At 31.8% G+C, this 21,382-nt stretch overlaps 1 protein-coding gene across 1 annotated transcript in view; it reads right to left on the bottom strand.

Moving 5' to 3' along the window:
* Nucleotides 1–2,079: 2,079 nt before the first annotated feature.
* Nucleotides 2,080–21,382, bottom strand: part of LOC136974054 (synapse-associated protein 1-like) — an 87,741-nt gene continuing 68,438 nt past the window's right edge. The window contains exon 8 of the mRNA XM_067268828.1: nt 2,080–6,571. Within this exon, the coding sequence (XP_067124929.1) occupies nt 6,432–6,571 (140 nt within the window). The 3' untranslated portion in view covers nt 2,080–6,431. The remainder of the gene's footprint in view (nt 6,572–21,382) is intronic.

Below are 21,382 nucleotides of genomic sequence, written 5' to 3'. Positions count from 1 at the left end.
ATCCTACCTTCTTGACATTCAAGACAATACAAATTATCCACTACACTACTAGTAGTAGACAGGCTTTGTTTTAACTTTTTCACTCTCTCACATGGTTACATCCCTATTATGATCTTCAAGATGGTGTGATTTGATTTAAAAAACATGTTCTTGCCTTAGACACACCACTCTACAAAGTTGTTTGTTTACCAGAAAGTTTCCTATCTAAGGACTATTGAATTATTCTTTACGCTTGGAACAAAAAATTGGATAAAATTACTATAAACGCATTAGCCCGTTCCAATATTAACGGATAAATTCTTACAAAAACTGAAATAAACAGATCTTTATCAAACATTTAGCATATTAATTTTCTTTTGAAATTTAATCTCTACAGCACTAAATTTAATATAAATTACTAAACAACAACACAGTTCAACGATATTCTATAAGATAAATTAAAGAAGAAGGAACGTTTTGTTTTCGAGTTTGGCGTTAGATTTCCGCAGTTATGCCGAATATACAATCTCTAGAAATTCCATTTTATCAACAGATTATTTTAAAAATTTACATAATTTTTGTAGGAATGTTTACAATACTTTAAATGCAAAAAGAACTGAATTATATAAAACCAAGTATTTGTGGTAGGTAACAGACATTTTAGCGTAAAATTCTACGTTGGAATTTAATTGTGGAGAGAACGGACGTGGCGTAAATAATAAACTGTTGAAAAATTCAGAAGATAAAAGTTAGAAAAACAGAGCAGATGAGAAAGAAATCAAGACACAAAAGCATGACTACATAATTGGTTCTTTTGCTAAAAAATTTGACTTTTTAATAAAGAAACAAAGAAAAAATTTATTCCATCTCATGCATTGTGGTTCAAGCTAATTCACATAAAGTTAATATCTTTTTCTATGTAACTAATCAGAGTTCCTTAATACCTTATTTAATTTAAAGAAAAATTAATTATATTTGACTCACTTGTTTCCTATTCACTCTAAACGTACACAAACGATTTTTATGACAAAGAAATACTTTAAGTACTTCAAACAAAATAACATGCATCACTTTGTGTGTTTTTGTGCTTGTACTTATGTAACTAGTCATTAAAAACAGAAATTATTTTTCAAAAAAGTCAGCATGGCTAAGAATAATGAAACAAATTTCTAACCTAAACCATACGAGTCGCAAGATTTGAATTCTTTGTAGAAGTTAAAGGTGTTTTAAGTGTAGAGATCAGTTTTAAATACCTATGAAAAGAATATATGTATAAAGTTAAACTTACATATGTATATGTAATTTTTTAATATAGCATAATAAATTTACCAAAGAGAGATCTACAATGTCATTTCACATTACAAGCGGTGGCAAAACGACAATGGTGCAAATCGGTTCGGCCATACTGGGGTCCGAAGCCAAAGCACCCGTGATCAAAACAATTATTTTGATTGTGGGCTGGTTCTTTTTCCTTTTCAAATAAGTGTTAAAGGCTTTGTTTGGAATGCAAGTCCCATCATTTGTGGCATTTGGATGGTGTTGGGAGAAAAAGAGGTCCACGTCAGAATTTTGAACCATGGTCCAAAGTGAAGTTGTTCCACACGGTTATGAGTTGCGTTATTGATCAATATAATGGAATATGTAGATAAGTAGATTTGTTGTACTAAAATAAAAAGATTTTAGCTACTGTGTGTAGGATAGGAATACTTTCAACTGATTTGACTACATTTTATGATCAAGTACCCTTCCTGTTACTGACTACAGTCACAAAGCTTTACACGATCCCATGTAGCATACAGCAGCATCTGATATACCGTGCAGTCTGATCTGGAGCATTATATGGCCTCCACACTGCTTAATTTTCGAGATCTGTTAGTAAACTTGTGTTTTTATCAGAGGCCCTAACAATATATATATATGCGATAAACTAAATTTGGTCTCTTCTAAAGCCCTTTTCAGGTATTAGAACAATAGATGTATTATTCAACTGTATTTGTAACAAACATGGTGAAAATTGTGTTTTAAGCATAAGTTTACTCTAATCTAGATTTTATTACTGCATCATATCACAACTTCCTTAAAACTAAAGAACAAACAATATAACCAAATCAAATTCATTTAATGATACCTTTTCTTCTTTTCTAACTAAAAAGCTTAAAATTCAGTAATCCGTTACAGCAAAACAATACAAAAGTGATGCATGTTATTTACATGGCATTTACAGAAATGTCACTTTCCATTAAAAACACAACTCAAATCCATAATTAAAAAAAAATTAATTCATTTCTGTTAATAATCAAACTCAACTTGTAAATATTTGTCATTTAATTTACAAAAAGAAATACAAAGAGGTTTTTTTTTTAATTTGTCAGCTGAAACTACTTCAGCTTAAAAAACAACACCTCTAATAAATTAAAGTCCTGCTGAAAAAGTATTTAAGATGTTGTTTTTTAAGTTAAGAAATACAAATTTTAAATTGTAAATGATCAATTTTGGTGCTAAGGTGGAATAGCATACAAAGTTCAAACTATGTTTTATGGTAAATCACTCTACATAACATTAAATCAGTAATTTTGATTGCCTTCTTGCATCTTTTTGTGAAATTTTCTGTGTGTAAGCGTTGCTAAAAGATGCAAGACAGTTTACCATTGGCCAAAAGAAATCTGAACTACGTCAGAAAAATTCTGGACAAATTTAATAATTATCATACAAAAAAGTGCTTTTTCTATCTAAAAATAGATTTAAAGCTTTTCAAGTTTCTATTAATTCAAAATAAAACCAACACACATCTATACATATTTAATAACCATTTGCACTTGACGACAAAGAATTATTTAAACTTTCTACGAGTTTTCCACCCTCTTAACAAAATACCAATTTCAATTATTAAAAATGTATTTATTCTTTTGTAATTTTTAATTTCATTCCAGATATACTTTTATAAATATTTTTATAATACAGTAGAACCACACTTCGACATAACTGGTTGAAGAAGTCATCCTAAGTCAAACTCCGATTTCCAATTGATTCAATGCCCTAAATTGCAGTCCTATTCAAAGGAATATAAGTCTCAAGTAAATAATACTACACCAAGATTATCGAACAATGTAGAAATTCATAAATCATAATGGAAACATCATTCGAACAGTAGAAAATTGTAGACCGAGCAAATGCTACGGTATACTGGTCGAGTGGGATCGATCGTAGCAGATTTGCCGTACCAAATCGCCACGTAAATCCATCCCAAATTTAACGTAACCGGAATCAATCTCGCATTTAAGTAAGACTAAAAAGTGCACACATCTTCCATCATAAAATAAGAAAACAGCATGAAAAACAATTACTAAAAATACTTTCATGTTTTATACCACTAAAACTTGTCAGAGAGCTAATAGATGAGCCAACCTGTACTCAAGTATATACTGTGATCACAATTATTAAACTAAATAAATACATTCGCTTTCAGGTTTCTTTTTTAGTTCATGGATCACTTTATGTATAAAATATTTTCGTGTATTTTTAATGAGAGTATTCCAAATTTTGTGTTTATTCAGTTGTCACATTTCTCTTATATTTTATATTTTGTAGAAAATATTTTAGAATTTATTTCAAAGCATATATGCTTTTTTCATTACAGCTGCTGTTCATAAGTTCACAAACATTGGGTAAACGAAAATTTAAATGCTTCCACAATATTAAACTTGTCCCTTTAATCTTAATCACATTATAATCACAGCAAATACTTTGATTTTAATGGAAGATACATTAGAAATCACATTAATATCTTTTAAATGCTAAGAAGAATTTGTGTTTAATATCAAGATTTTAGTGGATCCATTTAAATATTTCAAAAATCCTTAATAGAAGGCTCGAAACGGCCTGTATCGTATCTGGAAGACTAATATTGATGTTAAAGTACTGTACATATTTAAAATACTTACGTTCGTGTACACAAAATACAAAATTCAAATTTTCTCACTTGAATATCATATGCTGCTACACTTGTTTTGTTAAACAAAGCATTAGAGGCACTAAAAAAATCAAGTATTTGCACAATCCTGATCAATAAATGATTGCAATTATCATCGCATTTGCCCATTAATTCAATATTTATGTAAAATTAAGCTATCTTATTATGCAGGGTATCCAAAAAGTAACTGTGCAGTGAAAAATTTTACAGTGCAGGTATAATAAATGCAGTTTCTCCTACAGCAAATACCAGAAATGTCTCCGGAGAACCCAAAAGCTGAAGGAGTGAGGTCCAGAGAGATATAGCAGGTCAGATACCATAGAAGATTATGAGACTGGCAAAAGTGTCTTCCAAAAATTGTAGTCCAAAAACTGGAATGTCCAGTAGCCAGTGGTAAAGCTTTCTAATGCAAAGTGGAAACGTGGGACGTATGACTTACGGGTCTCATAGTCAATGTCTATGCATAACTCTAACGTCATTACAAATTTCTCACTGCTGCGCAGTAACTTTTTGGAAACCCTGTATCGTAAGATTTTATCTAACACTTTTTAGGTATTTATCCACATCTCTGTTTTAAATAATGATTAGATTATTATTTAAATTACAGTGAATTCTCTTATTCTTGATATGTTTGATAATTTCATAAAATTTTCCTGTATCAAAACTGATATTCCATTTTATTCCTTCAAAATACTCTCTCTTATAAATGTAAGTAAATCGATCTTTCAATAATTTATCCGAAAACAGATAAAATTATCAAGCATACTAATATAAATATTACGTGTATAATGTGAAAATATCAGATTTAGAAACAATGTGATTCAAAAATAAAACTAATGATGGCATTTGACTTCCCAGTTGAATCCCCGTTAAAATCGAATTTGTGCCGACATATGAGCTATGACAAACTTAATTTAACCCACAACTTAATAATAGATTAATTTGTAAATGCAAATGCACCTATTACGTTTAAAGACTTGCCAAAATAATTTAAAATAGCCCTTCGTACTCGAAGCATTTTCTCGACCGAAGGAGTCGACCTTCAACTGGAGAAGATCTTCTATTGATACGGATCAATTGACATCCCTTCTTTTGATCTTAAGAGATTAGTTCGCAATACTCATCCTTCCCGACAAAGGAAGCAGGAAGATAAAAGAAACATCATTCGAGAAAGTCGATTCCTTCAGATCAAAAATGCTAAAACTTTGTGGACTTCTAAAAAGTGTACGTTCTTACATTCGTTCAATCGGTGATTAATTTGACTCGAAATTCTACTTTTATTCTGTAATTATTTTCAAGGAAATTATTATAATATAATAATATTATTGTGCACAAACTTATATTACACAGAGAAAAGACAACGTCAGAAATAGGAATACTTTATGAATAATTTAAATAATGCACATAATTTATCAAAAATGTTTTTAAAAAGTGTGTAAGTATATCCAAACATTAACATGCAAGCAATATAAAAAATATACAGACTTATATTGCTTTGTATTCTTTTCCATCTTGCACCATTTTGTCTAATTTTTATCTTCTGGTTTTTCTTTTCTTAACCGTAATCGTTGTCGTAATCAACTTTCTCGTTAAATTACCTTATTAAAATTAAATGCACGTAAATTATGAATTTTTGTTTTCTATGAGAATACAAGATTGGTAACAGACCTTCGATTACGGCAGAATTAAAACACAAACTACGAATCGACACAGAGACGAAGCACCGTCGTCTTCTATCGCATTATGGTACTTAAAATCATGAGGAAAAATATAAATTGTTCTATAGACACAAACAACATTCAAGAGACTTTTAGAGAGATTTAATATAATTTTAACTACTCAAATATATATATTATTTTTGAGTTTTCTTCTTTCTTTGACTACAGTTTTGATTTTTTTAAATTTATATATATATATATATATATATATATATTTTTTTTTTTCAAGAGAACTGAACAAAATAAAAATAAATAATTACAAATTTATAATTTTGAAACTATTCGTCGGGATATACATGGGCATAATCTTAGTATAATTTTATTTCTACTTCACAATATATATTATGAAAAATGCTTTATATATATATATATATATAATATCAAAAAACTCAGTGTGTGCTCTGTCCATTAACACCAAACAGCTACCATTATAAATCCATCAAATACAATAATTATAATAATTTTAAAAACTTAATTTGTACTGGAATGTTAAGAGGTTGTTCTTAAATAAGTTCATTTTTCTAATGCAGGAGATTTATTATAATTTAAAAAAAAATAATTACGTAAATAATGGCGATAAAACTAAATTAAGAACGGATCCGATACAAGAAATGTAGTCGAATGGTTTCGACATGGAAGTAAAATTATCGTATGTTTATATAATACAAGCGATAATTCATTTAAATATAACTTTCTTCTATATAGTTTGATAACAATTTAAAAATAGGCATATATCAGTTACAGGGGGGAAAAAACAATAAATTTTATGCTACATTTTTAGTTGCATCCTCTTCTAATATCTCTTTTATTTCACTTTCCCATTCGACGTCATCCGTATTACCTTCACCAGCTACCATTTCAAAGTCTTGTAATTCTTGTTGCAATTCTTTCTCCCATTCTTCATCTGTCAAACAAAAGAAACAAAATTTGCCATTAATTATTTTAATGTATACACACACAAAAAGGGAAGGGGCAAACTTTAAAAATTTACTTATTTAATATTTTATGATTTTGAGAGATATGCAGCAAAAATGTCTTTCATATACCAGAGATTCTCGACAAGACTTCCTTAACTCGAATTTTATTTTTATCCCGACTCAACTCCCGTAGACTTGTGCTTCCGTGTTTCTATAACTTTTGAACTAGCAAGATTACATCTTGCTAGTTCAAAAGTTAAGACTCCGAGACTTTCGTGTGCTCTCTTTTGCATTTTCGAGTGGATAAACGATCTTATAAAGCGAAAGATCGGTACTGTGTAGAACTGTGTCTACGACCACATGATACAAAATTGTAAATCTTAACAACTTATTCTTAAATGCAAATCAATCAATCAATCAAATGTTAACATTTAATGTTAGACTTCTTTCATCAATAGTGTCAATGTTTTCCTATTTTGAACATATAAGTACCTAAAAAGCAATCGAATATAATGTATTTTAAAGTCTAACAATATTATTTGTATTGTGATATTTATGATCTCATTACAGTTAAAATTCTGTTGACTTGAAAATCTCTGTCCCTTTTGCTTCGAGTTAGAATTTACTTTACACCCAAACAATAGATAAAATATAACGATTGCATCGATTAATTACTGTTGAAAATATATACTTACTATAATTTCTGTAGTTAGTTACTGAAAATCTTAATGAAAATACTTGATAATCAAAATGTATGTCTCAAAAAATTTAATGTATTTTTAATTTTAAAAACACTATCCTACAGACACTAAAAGTCATATTTACTTGCCAGACTCATGGGTTTGGCCAGACCACAATGGGGCAGCTGGGTAGTGAGGGATGAGATTCAAACTATGCATGAAAATTCTTTAGGTTTCATCTGAACTTGAAAGATATCAAAACATCACTCTGGAAGATTACTGGATTCCCAGAGTGATAGATTAATACTTCTATTGCCATGGCATCTGGCTATTTTATTACAGTAAAGAATCAACTGGGATATTGATATTCAAGGATTGTAATTTTGTAGATTACGTATGAACGAATTTTAAACAATTTAATAATATACAATAAGAAAATATAGTTATTATGGGTTAGTTATTATTATAGAAAACAAGTCCTCGCATCCTTCTCAATGTCAGTTTTGCTTTTGTACAGAAAGGATGGATACTAATGACTGTATTCACAGCAGAGGGTCAAGAGTTAGGAGTTAACTGATAAGCATTCACATATTAAAAGTAAAGCAGATGGCGATTGGTTAACTTCTAACACTTAATCCTCGATTGTGAATACGGCAGTACATGGAAGAGTGTTGTTAAATAAATAAAAACAGTGTTATATACATCGATTCTATCTTCCACAATTTTCAATTATCAAAGTACATCCCTCACCATCATTACCCTGATTGTAATAGTGTTTTTACCTGTATGTATTGAACAAGAAATGGGTTTCTAATATGTGAGTAGAAAATTTTACTAAGTCTTTGCTTTAAAAAAGCTTGCTTGGTTGAGAATATTTAGTGTTAATGTAACATAACATTAATGTTTAACTTAAAAACGTTTATGTAAACAAGATACAATACTCTATCAGATTACAATATCTGCTCTGTTAAAAACTGATCTATGTTTGTGAATTTCTCAGTTCAGTAATAAGTCTAAATTATTCAAAAAATTTGAAATGTTTAATACAATTGAACTGCTTCTAGTTGAAATGGAAAGGTGCGGAAACATTTTTATGTATCGAAAGTATTGACATTTTTATATTTTAGAATAATTTATTGTTTAAATTGTTAATATAGACCTATTACTTTAAGGCTGTCCATGAATTATATAATGCAGATATGGGTAGTTGGATATAAAGGTAATTATTACAATGCATCACAAGGAAATAGAGATGTTTGCAAAACGTTACGTAATGCCAGAATATTGACCCTTAAGTAACAGGATGATTCGTTTTTGTTTCTGAAGTGTTACGTAGAGAACCACACATTTAAGTCACTGCTTTGAACATTATACACGTAATTAATAGAATAATGTAACATTTGGTATCCCCATGCTGTGTATTATTTCTTAGTACAACTAAAGGGGTCAATTGAGGATATGAATTACAAAATTTTGGAGGTTGGTATGTGCAATGGCATTACAGTGGCGAATGCTAGTCGGAAAGTATAAAACAGTATTATATAATTTATGTATGATCTCTTCCTTATACTGATTACTATTCTTGTTTCAAATATAACTTTCTTTACAACAAAGAACTAACAGAGGAAAATAGTATTTGAAAATGAATTGCATAACTTTATAAACTAAAACACAAAGTTGTTGTTGAGAATGAAAGTTCATTTTAATACATTTGTATATCGCATTCTAAATTTACTGTAAAGTAAGAAGAGAATTTAATACGAAAATTATTGAATTAATTGGGCAATAATTTTAAAAAACTGTAGACATATAAATTCCCACTGTTGTCTCTCCATCCTTCTTTAACCTCGAGAACAGAGTTAAAGGACCAGATATGGAAAGCTTAGGGGCAGGAGGTCCCAATTAACACTACATGAACTTCTGGTTGCGCAAAAATTTTCCCAAAGGGAGTTAAATGACAGACACGGGGAAAAAAGTACGATGAACAAGGGGGGCAAGACACTACTAATTTGAGATGGAGTACATATATTTTAAAATAAATAAATTAAAAATTGCAGCCTGGCATTATGATATTGTTACAATAAATAATTACTCATTTGATTTTCTTTCTCAACAAAATATTTTATAACATTGTACTTAAACTCTAGTCTAGAGAACTATTTTAAGTACACAGCACAAAACACATCAAAGAAATAACAATGCATTTGGGTATGTATTATTGATTAATTTTGTAGTGATGCATCACACCAAATTTAAACCTGCATTAAAAATGCTTACAGTGACGTTCTACAAGCATTCCAATTTGAAGACTGACCCTAAGATCCGCCGAATGGATCAAAAATGTTAGTCCTTCCGTTCGTGATTAAGCATTTACTAGAGTTATTTATAGTTATTTGATATATTTCATGCTGCATGTATTACATAATTTACAGTATATAGGATATTTTTAGATGCTATATACATTAATCTAGCCTTTAACATTTATTTAAAATTATTTACATTCTTTTTAACAAATACTTTGTACACATATAGATGAATTTTCCTTTATTAATGATTAAAGAATTCATTTGTTTAGCCATTAATAAAACAGTGCTCTTGTTATAAGAATCAACAATATAGAAACAACTACAAGCTGTTTGTGATTCCAAGAATGTATATTCTATTTATTATCAACAATAAATAGAGCAAATGAAGCCACGTGTGCAACGAATACAAATCGATAGATAGAAACTACTTTAAATATTTTTATTTAAATTAATGTAAACAAAAAAAAACTGATGCAAGATTTCCCAAGTGATAAACCTTTATTTTTAATTACTTTTTGTTGTTTCTTGTATTGTTTATTGCAGCACACACACTGAATTTAAAGCTGCCGGTATTTATCATTCTTCGAGTTATTTAAATAAGATACAGAGCGAGACTGTTCCAAAATTTTAAATTTTTGAATTCATTTGGGTATGCTAAAATTAATTTCAATACATCATATTAATTACCGATTGCATAATTATTGTCCAGATAATAAACACGACAAATCAGCCATAGAAGTCGTACGTTTATCAACATAAAATGTTTTTTGTCTCTTGTTGTCGAATGTTTGATCTGACGTCGCACGTCTGTTGTCTTAATTTCACACACTTTAGTGTAATGCTATTGAGTACTGTGAACTACAAACAATTTGAAAGCACAACTGATATTTAAACTTAAAATCTTAAGAATATGCAATATTACGAAGTATAAAATGCACAAAAATATTGGCATTTATAATAAACAGAATATTTGCAAAGATTGTATGATAAAAAATGTACTCAATACAAATTGTGGCAATACAAACAATGCAACTACACAAGGAATTTATGATTATTTGAATAGAGTCAACAGATCAATGATGCAGATTTTCTTGTCTACATATGTAATAAATACTTTTGTAATTTATACGAAAATACACAATTCGGGTTCAGAACAATTTTTTTTGTACACTACATGTAATGTTTATAAAAATATGCCTCAAGGAATAGAAATGAAAGCTTGAAAGAAAAATATTTGTATTGTCCTTCAAGTGAAGGTTATTCTATTTCTAAGACATTTATAAAATTAGTTTTAATCAGTTAACTGTAGTAAGAGATATTTTGTGCATAAATTAAATTGTTATGTACGAAGATAAGATAAATTAAATGTGTCGTCGTTGATATTTAATGACAGATCAATGTCGAATGTATTATCTATTTTCTTTGTGAAGTCTTTCTGTATACTATAGCTTGTTTGAAGTCAAAAAATGGAAAGAAACTGATGCTGTAAAGATTAAGATTCAGGTGAAAGTACGAATTAGACTTCCAAATAGACTCTCCCAAAAACCGAAGTGCAAATCTCACTCTTGTAAATTTTGTTTACAAGAGTTTACTTGCATACTAACTGAACAAAAATAATTTTTTTTAACCCTCGACTGGAGGCATCAATCCTGCAAACACTAACCACTGGGATTACAATTACTCTGTGCAAATAAAAATTTAATGTAAAATAATCAAAATTCCAAATATAATTCTAGCTTCATATTTTAGTAGTCATTTGTTGTTCTTAAAATAAATTTAGATGGAGAATGTTATTTCTTCTTTATTTACATTATTGTAATACTAAGTCAACCAGATATGAAATTACAAATGTCAAACTTCAAACTGCGATAGATCTAGTTTCTCTAATCCTGCCTAAATGCTATTAATTGTTTTGTTAGTAGGAAGTGACATCATTCAACACTGGAAAACAGGATTTCTTTTCATTAGCTGTTGCTTGAAAATTTGATCAGTGTCACATCTTCTCTCAAGTATGGAGCCAATTTAGATGGTTAAGCCACCATCTCGTGTTAAATTTAATAGGAGACGATGACTCAGCTGCTATTAAACAATCAGTACTATACTGTTTAATTAATAGCTTATTAATTAATTAGCCTTATTTTAGCCTGATATAATCAAACAATACAGCTGGATTCATAATATATAAACAGATCAGAAGCTAAATGATTGCAGGATTTAAAATTGTGCTACTTTAATACTACTATTAATAATTAAGTACTGAGTAATTTAATACTAGAGGTAGGCATTTGGCACCATCTCTTATTACATTTAATAATTACATTAAATAAATATTTAGTGAACAGTTCAGAATATCCCAGAAGGAAAACAAATCTACCCAGAGTGGGACTTGAACCTGCAACTGCCACTTAACCATGCAGATGTGTTGCCAGTTACATTACCCAGACTTCTGTCTGATTCCTCACTTCCAGACATATTTAATTTAGATATAACCATTCCCAATTACTTATGGCACAAACTAAGAACAACTCAGCATCCATGTCCTACACATTATACACCAAGCCAGGGTAAAGCAATAGCGAGTGATTATAGGCTGTGAATGCTAAGTCATTCTCAGTCGGTGCCATATATCTAGCAACAGTTTGGTTTCGTTATTGAAATATCGAGCTTTGAGATATTTATATACGAACAGATCAGAGCATACATCTAACAGTTTGTAAAGGCGAGTGCTGTCAGAAGTTTATATTAATTTGTTAAAATACCTGGTATGATTCCAAATGAAGTGTGTATAAATCAGTGTGATTGAATGATTAAGCAACAGTTAGCTTTTGCAGAATATGCCAGCTCATCAGTATTCTAGTTGAAGATAACACACAATAGCTAGGTGCTGTTGTCTAACCTCCCAAATTGTTCCAAGTCCGGATTAAAAAGTGAGAGGTTAGCAACAGGAACAAAATCTGACCATAAAACAATCATGGAAAAGCAGAAAATTCACAAAAATAGTACAGTGTCCCCAAAAAACTAATGTGCAGTGGAAAACGCTAAATAAAGTTTTACCTAAGATATTACAGTTTCTATGACAAATGCCAGAAATGTCCCCAGAGGCACCAAAAATCTAAGAAGTGAGATCTGGAGACCTAATGGATCAGATTCAATGGAAGACCATCAAAGTCGTCTCCCAAAAAACTGTAGTCCAAAAACCAGAATATCCGTGAACAAGCAGTAGCGTCATCTACTACATAGTGGAAATGTGGAATGTACAACTTATGGGTCTGGTATGTAAATGCCACATGTATAATTTATTATATATTTGTCAACATGTAAATTAATCATTAACAGGACAATTATACTGGTGTTATGCATTTACACAAGAATGAGGAAATCTTTTCAGAGAAAACACTCTCTATTAAGCTACCTGTACGGGTAGCTTAATAAAGAGAGTATAATTGTCTTGTTAATGATTAATGTCCATGTTGACAAATATATAATAAATTGAATAAGGACAGTAAGGCAATAATAATTAATGCCACATGTATAACTTTAATGCTGTTACAAATTTCTCACCGCACGGTAACTTTTTGGACACCTTGTTCTACACCTTTCTACTGATGTTGAGAGGATGTATTGTTGAATGTTTGGCAGAATAATTAAATTAAAGTATTACACTAGAATCAACAAGGTGATCTTTGATTAATATCATTGCTCTTTGTATAGAGTAGAAAAATTAACTGCCCTGATTATGCCCCAAAGAAAAGATAAATCTAGTAATAATCATATTCAAATCATAATTAAGTACTTAATCAAGTATGAAAGTTATAAATATTGATTTCAAATGAAAAATTCTAATAATTGCAAATCAGTGATTGAATGATTATACGGAATTAAAAATTAGTATGTAATTATTATACTTCTAAATGCTTGCTATAAATTATTAAGCTATATTAAAAATATTTAAAACTTTTAATTATTATTAAGACCATTCCACCATAAAATAGGAGAAAAGAAACTGTCGTATAACATCTACACTAGATATAGCCAAACAATTCATCGATTTCTTCTAAACAATGAAAACTAGACTATTTTAGTTACGTAATTGCCTTAAACATTCACAAAATGTTCTAAATATTCAGGCATAAATTTATTGCATTTTAAAACTACCAATATTGTGTTGTTAATAATTTTTGCAACGAATATTTGCATTTAAAAAAATAATAAAAAAAACAGTTATTTCTTTTGCATTTATCACATTTTTTAGGGTTTGCTTTCAATTAGGAAACAACTAATGTTTGCAAAACACACTGGTTCTTATCACGATCACTGAAATTAAGCAGCAAAGGATGCAAAGACAACACACATTTGCCAGGCACTGTCGTCTAAACTTACACAGATCTCGAATAAAAGAGAAAGATTAGCAGTAAGGCGTTTGGCCAAAAATAAAACCAAATTGGGATAGCAGCCTCATGGAAAACAAGTATAATAATGCTATAGGAGGAGGAGGAGGAGGAGAAGAAAAGGATTTGTTGTCATCATTAATATTATTTTGATGTAGTTTAGGTAAATATTTCCTCATCATTTCCAGATCAATAGTTTATCAAATACTTAATACAAGTCAAAACAAGTACTGTAAACTAGAATCTTGCTAATCTAACCATTCCTTGCACAGAGGAGCACCAGATAAACAAGAGTTTATAGGCTTAAAGCCTATCCAAAGGCAACGAATGGCGTGACCATCATCCTTTGTTACAGATTCCTTTTCGAGGCAGATGGGCAAATAAGACGTTGCACTGACATTCAATGCTGTATGCAGAAATGAAATAAGAGTAAACAGAAAAATGAAACGTGTAACTTGGCTAGCATTTACAAAGAAATGGAAGCACTTAGGCAATTGTACTGGGGAGGTATGCAGAGTAATTAAGAGGCTGATTAGCAAATGTGTAATGTATGTTTTTTACTTGTACTGATAAAGTACTTTTTATATAGCATTTCCTTTGTTTTACTTTCAACTGCTTTTGATTTAGAATCCCAAAGTACTAGAAAAAGTTTCAAAGATACATTAATACAAATGATTTCTCCAATATGGCAGTATTTATGTAAATTTGAAATTTTTTTAAGAATACAAAACAAATTAAAAATGAAAAACTTCCTCTTAATAAAGAAGCAAGAGTGTTGGTATATCTTCTATACACACACAAATCACAAGGATAAATTTCAATTCTTGTCAATGAAAAGTATTCAATACACACATCATAAGAAAAGAAACTAACAGGAAAAAAAAAAACTTTTCTTCAACTTAACAACTAATTATGGTGCATAATAAAAATATTATTTGTCGGATTTAATGCTATATACACTCTTAAAATAACTGCAAATGCACTTGTTACTTTAACAATCAAAATGACACTCGAGCAGTCGTCGAACGAAACTATCAAGTACGACCACTTAACGGTTAACGAGTGCCTACAAAATTGATTATCTGAAAACATCTGCGACCAATTAATTTGTATAATGGAGAGCCCACTATAAACCCGAAACTTAAAATTAACAGCAAGTCGACATTTCTCACAAGTTTTTAAAAAGTTTTTTCCGAGCAGTTAATTAAATTCGAACATTATTTAAACAAATATAAACATTAATAATTATATCATAAATTTGCTTATAATATTGCAATAATAATTCCATTAAATATTATTGCTTTCGATTTTCTAATCTCGATATTAACACCAACGTAAAGACAGTTTTGTTCCGAGTTTTAACTGCTGTATCATAAATAATTAAGAAATTTCTTTTATTGAATTATTTTAATAATCTTACAGGATTAAAAATTTTAAAACACATTCCTGATAAAGTATAGGTTAATTTAGAAATAAATCAGGATCAAAAGTCTCTCTCATACATATATAAATAAATAAAAATGTTCTTATTAATGTGTGACTAGCTACACGTGCTTTAAGAGATACATTTAAGGTGCCAATATTGGCAAGAACTAGACGAAAGAGTACATATAATTCTATTTTATCTCCCAGCTTGTGCGCACACGTGCACGCACAAAAATACGAAGCAAATAGACAAATACGGTAATCTGACACCACGGCATTTACAATATCAAGAAGATACTTTGTTCTGGTTGCAATTAGACCAAGCTTATTAACTAGATAGATCGTCGACACTTGAGAACTGTACGTGGCCCGAGTTGTGCACACTTTGGTCACAAGTGCACTCTATTCCATTCTTAGTGTGTATATATATGAGTTAAATCTGAGCAAAACAATGCAAAGCAGACTTATATATTTATGTTTGATTACAGAAATTTTCTGTTTTAATTACTCCTAATTATTATTTATTCAATTTATAGTAATTATAGTTCATTTCTGGGTTAAAACCATGCTTGTGGACAAATCTAAAATTCAGTAATAGAGTTTGTTAATCAGAAATATTCACAAAACAATTATTATAAATTTTGATTATAATGTGATATAAAACTGAAGTGATGAGTAAAACTAGAGTGATGTAAAACTAAATTTGAGCTGATCACACAGGAAAATAAATCTCTACATATACTCCATATGTAGAACGTACACCAAAAACGCTTAGTTCAAGGAGCCAAATACTTCCTGTACTAAGAATTTTGGCATATACTCTAAACATAACGATGCCAGTGCTGTCTGAATTAGTCAATACTCTGCCAGAAATTCAAATCTATCATTAATAAATACTTTGTATTTAAGTCAAAAATTTAATCTTACAAACTTGGAAACAATTTTTAAAGTAAAGAATTCTTAACGTAGCCCAAGGTTGGCTAATTTTACAGACTTATCACACCTTGTAGGTTAAGCGATGAAAAGAAGTCAGAGATCATCACTTAACCTACAAGATGTGTTAAGTTTGTAAAATCAGCCGAACCTGGGCTATGTTAAGAAGAATCTAGACTAGAAGCAACAATTTTTATATTAAATAATTAACAATAAGTCCACTCTGATAACCTTAATTAGCTTCGCAAATATATTTCTTTATCCACAAACGTTTTCGGTCTCTTAGGACCTTCATCAGGTGGTATTTAAGCTGAGAGTGACCCTACGAACTAAACTCACGTAACGGATACATTCCAACCCCCACTCCAGATGTGTACTATAAACAAACATCGCCGCGCATGCGCGGTTACAACGCCGGGTCGTACATCGCTTGCCACGCCTTCGAAAGTTGTATTTCGTTTTTAAAGTTGATAGAGAGGCCCTGGGAATCCGCTTTAAAGATCTCTAGCGCTTCCAAATACTTAAGGTGTTGAGCCTGCCTAGTTCTCCTTATCAAGGTCGCGCGCTGCAGTCCCGGCGTAATGCCGTTTTCACTAGCGTAAACAGCTAAGGCCGTATTGGTCTTTTTCTTCTCGATATCCGTTTTATGCTCACGGATGCGTTGGCCGAGGGATCTTTTTGTGGAGCCGATATACACTAGATCCCTACCGAATCTATGGTCTCGGAGTGGAATTCTATATACCCCCGGCGCCCTTTCAACGTCCACCGGATCTTTCCCGTTCCTAAGCAGGGAGAAGACGTCTGGTTTCCGCTTATAGGCTATTTTTGTGGTAGTATACGCACCGATCTCACGGTATAAGGAGTGTAGATGCCGTTCATATGTGATAACAACCAGGCGGGGAGGCATACCCTGTTCCCGATTATTCTCCCGAACCGCATCAGGCTGGTTTACAGGGTTGCGCTCTTGATCTTCTGCTATACTCAGTATAAGCTTCTTGCTATAGCCATGGTTCTCAGCTATCTCTGCTATCCTCCCTATCTCCTTCCGTTTATCCCTCTCTCTATTACAGTGCGTGAGGGCTCTTCTAGTAAGGGCCCTAAAGGCTGCCAGTTTGTAGCTATACGGATCATTGGAGTTGGCTGGGATGTATATCGGGATGGCGTTCGGTTTTCGGTATACATTAGTGTCGCAACTTCCGCCGCTAAAGGTAATATTAATGTCTAAAAAATGAGCCGCTTCGTCGCTCATTTGTACTAACTCGATCAAAAGACCGTATGGGTTGTCATTCATACAGCACACGAATCTGTCGATGTCTGGTTTCTTCTTCCAGATGATGCAGATGTCGTCAATGTACCTTTTATATAGGCCGATGTTATCGAGGAACTCAGGGAGGCCAAGGTCATCCCTGAGTTCCTCGATAACATCGGCCTATATAAAAGGTACATTGACGACATCTGCATCATCTGGAAGAAGAAACCAGACATCGACAGATTCGTGTGCTGTATGAATGACAACCCATACGGTCTTTTGATCAAGTTAGTACAAATGAGCGACGAAGCGGCTCATTTTTTAGACATTAATATTACCTTTAGCGGCGGAAGTTGCGACACTAATGTATACCGAAAACCGAACGCCATCCCGATATACATCCCAGCCAACTCCAATGATCCGTATAGCTACAAACTGGCAGCCTTTAGGGCCCTTACTAGAAGAGCCCTCACGCACTGTAATAGAGAGAGGGATAAACGGAAGGAGATAGGGAGGATAGCAGAGATAGCTGAGAACCATGGCTATAGCAAGAAGCTTATACTGAGTATAGCAGAAGATCAAGAGCGCAACCCTGTAAACCAGCCTGATGCGGTTCGGGAGAATAATCGGGAACAGGGTATGCCTCCCCGCCTGGTTGTTATCACATATGAACGGCATCTACACTCCTTATACCGTGAGATCGGTGCGTATACTACCACAAAAATAGCCTATAAGCGGAAACCAGACGTCTTCTCCCTGCTTAGGAACGGGAAAGATCCGGTGGACGTTGAAAGGGCGCCGGGGGTATATAGAATTCCACTCCGAGACCATAGATTCGGTAGGGATCTAGTGTATATCGGCTCCACAAAAAGATCCCTCGGCCAACGCATCCGTGAGCATAAAACGGATATCGAGAAGAAAAAGACCAATACGGCCTTAGCTGTTTACGCTAGTGAAAACGGCATTACACCGGGACTGCAGCGCGCGACCTTGATAAGGAGAACTAGGCAGGCTCAACACCTTAAGTATTTAGAAGCGCTAGAGATCTTTAAAGCGGATTCCCAGGGCCTCTCTATCAACTTTAAAGACGAAATACAACTTTCGAAGGCGTGGCAAGCGATGTACGACCCGGCGTTGTAACCGCGCATGCGCGGCGATGTTTGTTTATAGTACACATCTGGAGTGGGGGTTGGAATGTATCCGTTACGTGAGTTTAGTTTGTAGGGTCACTCTCAGCTTAAATACCACCTGATGAAGGTCCTAAGAGACCGAAAACGTTTGTGGATAAAGAAATAGATTTGCGAAGCTAATTAAGGTTATCAGAGTGGACTTATTTGCTCTTGCTTCGTTCTCTTACGATGGATTTTAAATAATTAACAAAGAACAATTCTATAAACACAATTATGCAAAGAAATATTGAATTTTAGTGCTTTGAACTATTTATATGATTGCTTTAGGATATTCCTGGATTCATTTTCATAATTTCCAAATAGCTGTCATTAAACATTAAATGTAGTCTTTGCCAAATCTTAATTAAAAGATTTCAAAGAGTAACTTCTTAAAATAACATCTTTTATTTTGGCAAAATTACACTCTTGCAATGAAGTAAGAGTTTTTGAAAGACACAACCTCCGTTATGGAATACGACAATTACATATTCGTAGAGCAAAAAAAAAAATGTTCTGACAAAAATTTATCAATAAGGAGGACAAATTTTGGATTCAGAAGTGCCAAAGAGGAAAGGCCTGTTGTAAATACGTAATTTTCATTAGGGCCGTCCATTAATTATACAAGAGGAGCAATCCAATAAAATACATCACTTATTTACTTGGTTAGCATCAACTATTTCTTTAAAAAAAAAATTCAACAACATTAGCCGACGTGAGCGACGCATGGCAAACGGAGCCGTTTGAAGTAATATGAGAAAGTAGATTTGATTTGAATCCAAACTCGAATTCCTTGCAGAATGGGAGAATTTATTACATATGGCCGTCCGATCAATATTAATATAAAATTTAAATAAGATCAATTCTGAAATAGATTAAAAATGTGAGAAAATCCAAACAGACATAATCATCTTCATCACTAGATTAATAATAGTCTAAACAGAAACTTTGCCAATGTATGAAGACACTAAACAAACTTTACATACTTTTCCAGAAACTAAATTTAATCGAACCAAAAACATTTGTAAGATGTGTTTGGTGTCTTTATATATTTTTACGAGATCATTTTTGTGGAAATAACCAGGCCTGCTGTAAGCGGGCGTGCAAGGCATACACTGCACGCGGTGGCAAATTGGTATTGCTGACAAGCTCAGTGTAGGTAGTCGTAGTTAAACAGAGGCAACATAATCGGTATTGCACAAGGGCGCTCAAACAGCTAGCGGCGCTGCTGGAAATAACATGCAGTTAAAAATGTTAATAGTTTCCAATCAATCGTTCTTTAATGTTAATTATGTATTTAATGTTAGTATATAATGTTTCTTTCACTTATATAATGTGAAATTCTTATTCTTAATAGTTTAAAATAAAATACGTGTATATATTTACTTTAACTAAGATGTAATAATATATAAAATGAAATTATTAATAAATTTCATTAGTAACAGAATTTGTACGCTCTGTAGAAGGAAATAGTAAGATTCCAAGATTTCAAAAAACATATCTTTAATTGTTGTGAAATATTTTGCCCATTAATTGTGTGTGTGATTATTGAGCCCCTACTCTTTAATTATGTGTACGACAGTAGACAGTTCCCCTGGAATTGAAGAAATGACTTAGAAAATATATGCCAAACTTTTTTTAACTGCTAATTTATTCACACAATTAGTGAGTGGGCTTGTAAGAAGGGATTCGTATGCCACTAATACTGCTATAAAGTCTGTGTAGACAATGTCCGGGCCCCCCCCCCTCGGTCTCCATTGCATACGATGATCCGGCAAACTCGTTTATGGGAAACGCTGGCTCACTTATCAAATCCATACTGTATTAATAACTGTTTGTTGTTTCCAATGGATATAAAAAATATTTTCTAAATACAATTGTAAAAATTTGGTATTTTACATGAGATATTTTCCAAGAGATTTGTTTGTGAAATAATAGATCATCTACTTTCCTAACCTAATTACTTCCTGGAAAATTGTTAAATAACCCATTGTATTTTCAGTAAGTTCGGTGTTACAAATTGAGATTACAGCGGAACCTCACTTAACGAGCAAAATAAATTGTGAAAAAATGACTCACTTAACAAGCAAATTTTTGCATGAGTGGCCAGGAGAGGGGAAGTCCTGGATTGTGCACATGCTCCATCTAGCATCTTACTTGTTAGTGTCGCTTGTGATCACACATTTTTCCAAACTTTTTCCAACACACATTACAATCATAGTCTGTTATATAATAAACCCGCCAAACGATATGCCAAATTCTTGGGCTACGTAAAGGCTATAATTTCATATTAGAAATTAATTAATTTGACTAGAGGTAGGTAGTTATGCTGCAATCTTGTATTAAATTTAATGACCGATTCCAAATTAAATTCCAGAAATGTCTTAATTAAAAATTAATTATTTATAATTATTAAATTTAATACAAGATGGAAACGTAACTGCCTACCTCTAGTCAAATTAATTAATTTCTAATATTTAATTATAACCTTTGCATAGCCCAAGAATTTGGTATATCAGTTGGCGTGTTTATCAGACAAATTATCTGACTTTTTTTTGTTCTTTTGCAAATCGAATTCACATTTCGGGTTGATTCATTCCGCACTAGAAGAAAAGACAACGATTTACGCTCCTTAACAATGTTTATTGTAT

This window comes from Centruroides vittatus, unplaced genomic scaffold (genome assembly GCF_030686945.1).
Source record: "Centruroides vittatus isolate TY-2023 unplaced genomic scaffold, ASM3068694v2 contig_1078, whole genome shotgun sequence".
In the NCBI taxonomy this organism is placed as follows: Eukaryota; Metazoa; Arthropoda; class Arachnida; order Scorpiones; family Buthidae; genus Centruroides; species Centruroides vittatus.
The sequence above is the reverse complement of the archived record's forward strand: the minus strand, read 5'-3'. Positions and strand labels throughout refer to the sequence as shown.